The 9,315-nt window shown below is 41.9% G+C and overlaps 1 protein-coding gene across 1 annotated transcript; it reads left to right on the forward strand.

Moving 5' to 3' along the window:
• The first annotated feature begins 788 nt into the window (after positions 1–788).
• alas1 (aminolevulinate, delta-, synthase 1) lies at positions 789–8,577 on the forward strand. Its single transcript, XM_071922678.2, has 11 exons — positions 789–933; positions 2,104–2,338; positions 2,573–2,755; positions 3,128–3,268; positions 3,576–3,795; positions 4,814–4,998; positions 5,195–5,374; positions 5,717–5,881; positions 6,942–7,210; positions 7,837–7,999; positions 8,242–8,577. The coding sequence occupies exons 2-11, from the start codon at positions 2,131–2,133 to the stop codon at positions 8,400–8,402; spliced, it is 1,875 nt and encodes a 624-aa protein (XP_071778779.1). The 5' UTR covers positions 789–933; positions 2,104–2,130; the 3' UTR covers positions 8,403–8,577.
• The last annotated feature ends 738 nt before the right edge of the window (positions 8,578–9,315 follow it).

Below are 9,315 nucleotides of genomic sequence, written 5' to 3' on the forward strand. Positions count from 1 at the left end.
GGTAGATAATGTTCTAATGCAGGACTCTGCTTCCTTTTTAAAGGTACAAAAAAGGGTTTAGTTTTTAACACCGTACATTTATGGATATAAAACTTGGCCAGCAATATGAGATTACACAGAAAAAAATCATTTTCTAATTCTTTCCTATAATTTGTAAAACCAAACAATACATCCTTCAAGCAAAGTACAAAAGCATCATAGATAGAGTCCAGTATAAAACGACAGATGCCTTGCCACATACTCCGAGTGTGATCACAAGACCAAAACAAATGGAAGACAGTCTCTGGGTGCAGGTTACAAAAAGTGCAGGTTACATCAATATCCTTCTCACCATAAATGACTTGACAGGATAACAACGATGAATGATCTTAAAAGAAATTTCTTTAGGTTTGTTAACCAGTAGATATCTATTAGGAAGAGACCTTTTTCCAACATATGTCCTGAACAAGCTCATTCCAGGTTGCAATTACATATGGGACAGAGACACATTCAGTTTGGAATAAGGTGCGGATTTTTCTGTTATTTTTACAGGAAGCAGGTAGAAAACATAATTTTCCTATAGGTGTGTCAACCATGGATGTATTAAACTAGGGTGTCAACCAGTGTCAACCAGTGTTAACTGGATCAAGGATACAAGGAAATGTCTTTTTTTTGGATACAAGGAAATGTCATCCGTCACGTGACGGGACCTCTGACGCATATGAGTAATCTCTCGCGAGAACGCTGTTCGTGTTGGCTAATATAAGCGGTTGCCCATCCTCGTCCTTTCGTTCGTCCTCAGTGCAGGATAACGAAGCTGTGGTTTCTCTCTTAACTTCTCAAAAGAGGAGTATCTAGTCAGAGTCTGGGTTTAGACTAGCTTCGCCTTTGTTGTCCTGTTAATTCATCGACCAATTCAGAGGGTTACTTAAATTCGTGTGGAGATTTTACGAGGTAAGTTTCTCATTAACCTCTCCTATCGTCATCATCCTCTAACCTGCTAGTACTAGCTAGCTTTTAGCTAACGTTAGCTAGCAAAGCTCGGTCAACCGGTCAGATTGGTGGACGGTCAGGCTTAGTGGCAGGCTACCAGTAGTTAACAGTAGTTAACAGCCTAGCGAGGGTTTCCTAAAATCCAATAGCTCGTTCTTTTAATCTGAGAGGCCGACAAGCCATTTCTATCCTGCTGTATACATTTTTAATCAAACGATTGCCAGCTAGCGTTAAGTGAGCCAGCCCTTATCCAAAAAAGCTTTTGATCATCTTCACAGCCATTGTAACTTATTGTAACTGTCCATAAACAGATTTGCAATAATGATAGAGGGTGATAGGCAAAATTACACGGTCGAAACTCAGTTTTCACATGGGCACAACTGATACCGACGCCTGAGACCCACAGGCTGACTCGCATGACTCCCAGGAAGAAAATATTTTAGAAACATGGTCAACATGGACTGTCAAATTTATTATAAAATTAAGTTAATCAGTTATCATATAGTCTTATTTTTAGGTGCCAATGGCTCTAACTTCGATTTATACGTATTTTGGGGGGCTCTTTTCCCAGTACTTTGTGGGAAAGTGTGTGTGTGTCAGAGGGTGGGAGGGATTCCTGGAAAACCTCTGTCAAGGAATTGTTGGACCTGGTTCCATGTGGGGGAAGGGCGCGATATAGGGATACCAAAAAGCCAGCTAATACTGTTCAGGAGACTTTTAGGTTGAACATGCACATCACAATATTGTATACAAACACCTGTTGAAATGAGCAGAGCACACCTGTTACTGCAGTCAACAAAAAGATACTGATGGTAGAATAGAAGTGTAGTGTGAAAAGATACATGCAACAAAAGTAAAAGAAACTTAAAGTCGACTAATATTAATAAAAACCTTTTTTAAATTGGAGGGTACACAACACCCATTCATTTCTGAAGGAGAGTGTTGTTTTCCTGCACTCTCTATTATCATATCATTATCATATCCTTGTGGTGATAACACAGGCTGATTTTTGCTTTATTAGTTAAGCCAACAGCCAAATACGTTTTGCATAGCAAAAAAAATTATATCTGTTACTCCACATCCTATGGATAATTAATAATTGCCTCTTTCCATTCCGTCTCGATACACCAGACCTTTGGACAATCATCATTGTTGACGATGGATGTGGTCGTGCGTCGCTGTCCGTTCCTGTCGCGTGTGCCCCAGGCCTTCTTCCAACAGGCCAGGAAGTCTATGGTGGTGTACGCCCAACGATGCCCCATCATGATGGACATGGCCTCCAAGCCCCTGGCCCCAATGCTGGTCCGAGCCCTCTGTTCCTCCTCTTCCTTCCAGAAGACTGAGGACACTCTGTCTGCCAGTGAAGGTGAGGGTGATGGAGAGGCTTTTTTACCTGGATAGCCTTGGAAATCCAATAGCCTAGTTGTGCCAAGGGGAATATCCTGGTTAAGTAATGTGAATGAATGACTGCTTTCTTCTACAGATAGGCCTACTTTATTTGGAATGTCGCTTAGCTGTACTACAATAAATTATATTGACTCTGGGATCATGACAAAGTGTTGTATCTATTGTCTAAAATTTCTTTCCTCTCCACCTCCAGGCCCCAAGCAGGACGAGCAGCCCAAGCTGCCCCCAGGCCACCCCATGCCGCCCTCTGGGCAGGTGGCTGCCTCCAAGTGCCCCTTCCTGGCTGCTGAGATGGGCCAGAAGAATAGCAGTGTGGTCCGCCAGGTTAGCATGGAGCTCCAAGAGGACGTTCAGGAAGTCCGCACTGTCCAGAAAGGTGAGCCACTTGTAACTTTGTATTGAATGAATGGAAAAATAGAAAATCACCCTAAGGGTCAAAGCTGGATTGAATTAAGTTATGTGTTTATCCCTTTACCACTTTACAGTAACAGGGTAATGACAAATGTGGCCAATGGAGTTCCTACTTTCCTGCTGTCTTGACCCATTATTTCCTGCTGTTTTGTGTTTCTTCAAATCACCTCTGTGTGCAAAGAATGTGCGTTTTATAGTCTTAAATGTAATAAAATGGATAAAATTTCATGCATAATCAAAGTTTTTTTGTGGGAGTCGAGAGACGTCATGATCTAAAGAGAGAGAAGGTATTTCTGTGCTCCCTGCTGAAGTCTTACTTACTCCTGTCCTGTCCCAGATGTGACTCCTGCCCAGCTGAAGCAGCCCTCCTTGGCCAGTACCACTAAGGTGGGGGACCATGCTGCTCTGATGAAGAACCTACTGAAACAGCGGCCAAAACGGGTCTCCCACCTGCTGCAGGACAACTTGCCAAGCAGCTGTAAGTTTTGTTTATATATTTTTATTGCTTACAAATGATAACTTTTTTGCAATTGCCCGGTCATATAGTAAAAGTATTAACACAGGTAAATCCCAGTAGTTCAATCTTTCATCAAACTACTAATTCAGTCGTATATTGAAAGATTTTGTAAGTGTCCACATGTTGCTATTTGGTGAATAAGGTGAACAATAAGTGCTTGTAAAAAATTATAGCATGTTAATAAGAAATGGCGTCATCCAACACAAGCAATGTAGTTAGTATTGTAGAAATTACCCTTGCTTACAAACCCATCTTCCTCTTCTGACAGTCCCAGACTTCCATTACGATGAGTTTTTTGAGAAGAAGATAGAAGAGAAGAAAAGCGACCACACCTACCGTGTGTTTAAGACGGTGAATCGTCTGGCCAGTGAGTTCCCCATGGCCAACGACTACACAGAGTCTCTAGAGGACAAGAGGGACGTGTCTGTATGGTGCAGCAATGACTACCTGGGCATGAGCCGACACCCACGAGTCGTGCAATCCATCATGTGAGTATTTGAGGAGTTATTTGTGTGAGTGGTGTAGGAAAGACTATGTGGATGTAGTTCGTCCAGTCCTTTGGGTATACATTATTTTGCTTAGCTGTGTATGTTTTCTGGCTTCTCTTAACCTTATTTGTCCTACTGAGGTAAGAGAAATGTGTGTATGTCTGTGTGAGTGGTGCAGCATCTGCTATTTGGACACAACCTGACACCCATGGGTGAACCAGTCCATTGTTTTTGTGTGTGGACCATAGTTTACTCCTAAGCCCTGTTTGCCCTAATTAAGGGGTGATGTTTTTCTCCTTACCCTTCCTCCTGTTTCAGCTTGCCCGGCTGTCTTCAGCCCTCTGCAGTGGTAACACCTTCCTTCAAGGTGTTACCTTGCTAATCAGTAATTGGACCCTTTTTTGTGTTTTTCCATCAGCGGGCTTTCATCTGGTACACACATGGCCTTTCAGGTTCTTAAAGCTTGCCAATCTGTAGTGTAGCTTGTAATACCAAAGATAAGACTAAGGGATTTTTCACACTTGGGGTGTTTTTCACTCTCTCCAAATGTTTGGTTTTCATTTTATGAATTCTATATAATATGTATTATATTCTACTTCCTGGCTGTAGTGCAGTAAAACCCTGAAAGCATATTGGTGAACTACAACCACTGTCTATTTTATTGCACCTTTGACACAGCACATGGTGCTGGTCAAACAGTCCCCCCTGCGTGCAATAGTGGGCTATATTTTAACAGTTTTATTGACATTTCATTTAGCAAAGTCATTATCTTATCTTTGTTCAGGCACAAAAGTCTCTTTCTCTATTGACTATAAACTAATAAGGCTAGCATTAGCTAAGTTTCTACTGCAACAAGCAAATATACAGCTAATTACAAATAGGTCATTTTTTAAAAGATTATTAAAATTTTTCCCCTGCAATTTCACAGGGTAAGAAAATTGTCCCCTCTCAATCTGGGTATTAAGTATTCAAAAAGAGACATTGTATTCAATATTTTTTTTTTTCCTACCGTTTCCAGGGATACATTACGGAAGCACGGTTCGGGGGCAGGAGGCACCAGGAACATCTCGGGGACCAGTAAGTTCCATGTGGAGCTGGAGCACGAACTGGCTGACCTCCACAGGAAGGATGCTGCGCTGCTCTTCACCTCCTGCTTCGTTGCCAATGACTCCACCCTCTTCACCCTTGCCAAGATGCTGCCTGGTAGTTAAAGTGGTTTTTTTTAAAATCATAAGTGGCCTTAAAGCCTAAATCCACCCTAAATCAGAATTCACTTAGGTTCTTGTTATTACTCTTGTTTTGATGCCATAAATGCCTTTTAAACTAATTTCTAGCAAACCCTGTTTTAATCTCCCTATTTTTCTCCTGCTTTCTCTTCCTCTTTTCTTCACTCTGTCAGGATGTGAGATCTACTCTGATGCAGGGAACCACGCCTCGATGATCATGGGTATCAGGAACAGCGGTGCTAAGAAGTTTATTTTCCGTCACAATGACGTGGCCCACCTCAGAGAGATGCTGCAGAAGGGTGACCCCACCAAGCCGAAGATCGTGGCCTTTGAGACTGTCCATTCCATGGATGGTCAGTTTGGGATGGTCCCCCATCCATTCTTAAAGCATTCATAAAACGTTATCAATTACACTGGATAAATGGCTGCACGTTTATCTCTATTGCTATCAAAATATAGTGGTAGGAATCATTGATCTGGCAATGCAAGGACTAAAGATTATAATAGCCCTTTTGAAGTTATAGTAGTTTTGATGCATCTGTGTGAAATGGGGGAGAGGGGGTGTCAAACTGAAATGGCGTTTTTTTTGTGTTATTATTCTTGTGTAAACTAACAGTCATTTTTACTCCTGCAACTTTGGCTAAACACATCTTAATGGCTAAGTTTCTCTTTCTATCCATCCCTCTACACCACAGGTGCTGTGTGTCCATTGGAGGAGATGTGCGACGTGGCTCATGAATTTGGCGCCATCACTTTCGTAGACGAGGTTCACGCCGTGGGCCTGTATGGCCCCAGGGGAGGGGGTATCGGAGACAGGGATGGCATCATGCACAAGATGGATATCATCTCAGGGACTCTAGGTCAGCATCTAATCTCTACTCAAGAAAAAAGTGTTTATTATTAAAGCAAGATTGCTGGAGCTGATTACTAATGATATTAGGCGTGATATTGTTGATACCTTCTTGGATATTCTCGACCTAGTTGACCATAACAATTACTTTGACTGTTCATAGTTCACATCCTTGTCTTTGTATATAAATATATTTTCCATGCAGTTGGGAAGCTGATAGGTGAAGGGGCTTGAGCTGGAAATCTTATCTGTAAAAGAGCATGTGACACAAACCTGTAAAAAATTTCATTTTTTGTTTGCTATCTGTCTCTTTGTTGATCATCCAATATCAGTTGGATTTGCTGTTTTCTGTATTTATATATTTTGATAAAGTTAGGAAACGATTACACCCAGCTAACTGGGATACTCCCAGCAAACCTATGTTGTTTCTATACTCAGGATCTGGCCTCTCTTTGTCACCCAATATGCTAGGGGACTTTGAGAAGCTCTGCTTAAGCTGGAGCTGGTCTGCTGTTGCTAGGAGACCGTGAGCTCTTGTGCTGTTATTGAATTACCCTCTGTGTCTGCAAGTAGCTGTCAACTGAGAGGCCTATTATTCCTCTCTCTTGTACTTCTGCAGCTGCCATTTCAGGATAATCCCAGCACCACTCCGAATGTTAGAAATCGATTTCTTGGACCCTCAAGAATAAAGAGTCTTGTTTGCTTCAGCAATGCATTGGGAGTTCAACAGTGTCCCCATCTTACCTAAAAGAGTTTTAGTTTTTAAACTGAGAACATGTGATAAAACCTGTTGACTGAAAGTCTGAGGGAGTTCTTGAGTGTTGAAATTGTCCTAGTTTACCACAAGTTCTTCCACGCAAGCCTCTCCTGAGCAAAGATAATTTAAATTTGATCATAAGAAGAGGATCTAATCTTATTGGACTACAATAGGTGGCTTTTGCGTATGCCATTTAGCATTCCAAACTGATTTCAACCAGATGCTTACTTGAATGGATAGAAAATGTTATCACTTTGGTGCCATCAACCTAAAATAAAGTATAACTAACAGTATGTGTTCTGTCCTCTTCCAGGCAAGGCCTTTGGCTGTGTGGGTGGCTATATCGCTAGCACCGCTGCCCTGGTGGACACGGTGCGTTCCTATGCCGCCGGTTTCATCTTCACCACTTCTCTACCACCAATGCTGTTAGCCGGAGCCAGGCAGTCAATCCAGACTCTGAAAGGGGAGGAGGGCCGCGCACTGAGACGCAAACACCAGCGCAACGTCAAGCTGCTGAGACAGATGCTGATGGACTCTGGGTTGCCTGTGGTGCACTGCCCCAGCCACATCATCCCTGTCCGGGTAATATATGATATCAGTTATTGACCTTACTCACACGGCAGCCATTCTGAACACTGAGGTGGAAAACTCCACCCGGAAAATGGGCGTATATGTATAAAATTAGCATCACTTCAACACACTTGAGGACTCCAGATAGATATCAAATTAGCAAAGCAGTCTCAGGGACAACTACGAATGCTTGAATTTGTCAGGGAAGTTACTTGGCCAGCTTACTAGTTAGTGAGCTACTAGCTAGCAATGGACCAAAATTATTAAAATGTGATCCTATATCCCTCCGGATTCTTGACATCCATTCATTTGTAATACTTTTTTAGTGGAGAATCTGTGAAATGACAAATGTTTGAATGATGTGCATCTTGGTACACAACAGTAGGATGTAGCTGGGCTGTACTTAATCTATCAGATAGAGTTTCCCACACCAAGTGTAATGTAAGTTAAAAATGGCCACTGTGGGAATAAGAATAATAATGCCTATTGTCCTGAAATTTGACCCACACAGTCAGTGCCCCAGTCACAGTACATTTCAGACATAGTGAGCCTTTTTCATAACAATCCCCAATTACTCCTGTGTCCATCTTCCTGATGCCTCCATCCTAATGGTTGCCTATGTCTCTTCTCATCGTTAGGTGTCGGACGCAGAGAAGAACACAGAGGTGTGTGACATCATGATGAGTCGCTACAACATCTACGTGCAGGCCATCAACTACCCCACGGTTGCCAGGGGAGACGAGCTTCTGCGCATCGCCCCCACGCCTCACCACACTCCTCAGATGATGAAATACTTTGTTGGTAAGATTATGAGTATTGTACTCCTCATTTGCTTTGGAGATTTGTGTTTTTCTGCTTTTGGCTTTGTTCTGAACTCAAATTTAGAAAGTTACTTTTGTAGAAGTTCAACTGAAAGATACCTTCCATCACAGTACCTCTTTTGTTTTGATGCAAATAGTGACTGATTGTAGTTTTACCTCCGCAGAAGTGTGTTGAATGAACTGTTCTCTAAGCCCTTCTGTTTGTTTCTCTCCTGCCTACAGAGAAGCTGGTGCAGACGTGGAAGGAGGTGGGCCTGGAGCTGAAGCCCCACTCCTCAGGAGAGTGCACCTTCTGCCAGCAGCCGCTGCACTTTGAGCTGATGAGTGAGCGGGAAAAGTCTTACTTCAGTGGTCTGAGCCACCCTATCTCAGCCTGCGCCTAACACTACTCACTACTACAGCTGGCTAGAAACCGAATGCCTACACTCAACACCCATTCCTCTGTCACTGTCATATAATGTATTATTGTCTTTGATAAGTCTCCTAAAGTATATTATTTAAAATATTCTATGTCCAGATGTTCTATATGCTCAAAATAAAATCTGAGAAGAAAAATTAGCATCTGTGTTTTGTTTTGTTTTTTTCTCACTTTTAAGAAAAGTAGATCATGCAGCAGACCTGCAACTTTGATAAGGCAACATTAAAGGATACAGCTGGTGTTTTTAGATACATTTCTTATCGTCAACAAATCCTATGAAAATAACAAAATCAATGTGTTTGCTCTTCTCCCATTACTTTCCGACTTCCCACGTTCCCTTTTTAGCCTTCAAACCGGAAGTCATTGGCTCCAATTGTAAGCTAAAAACCTTTAAATACAGCTCACAAAGACATAGTTTCAATTTTTAAAATCGCTAACTGTTACCATGAAAAGTCAGGCTGTTGTAGTTATTACCAAATCAAATTCAAATGGGAACAAGTTCTTCATTACTCTGGGGACTATTTTCGGTGCTACGGAACTACTTTCCTGAGATCGAAAACATGTTTATGGTCGGCTTATTAAGTTGTTTGAGGAAAAAGTCAGCTGGCCCGGTGCATCGTGATGATGAAATATGCTGCCAGAGCAGCGGCATGGCTCTGTGACGTGTTTTTAATCATTTTTTTTAATACAATGGAGTTCTATGGCTGCTGGGACATGGCTTTATTGGGCACCGGCTACATGGACGAGACTTGTTAGCAAAACAAATTCATTGCTGATTTTGTTATTTTCATAGGATTTGTTGACAGTAATAAATGCATAAAAAAATACCAGCCTTATTCTTTAATAGACTTTTGTAAGTTGTGGAAATATGTACAGAT

The sequence above is a fragment of the Centroberyx gerrardi genome, chromosome 5 (assembly GCF_048128805.1).
Source record: "Centroberyx gerrardi isolate f3 chromosome 5, fCenGer3.hap1.cur.20231027, whole genome shotgun sequence".
In the NCBI taxonomy this organism is placed as follows: Eukaryota; Metazoa; Chordata; class Actinopteri; order Beryciformes; family Berycidae; genus Centroberyx; species Centroberyx gerrardi.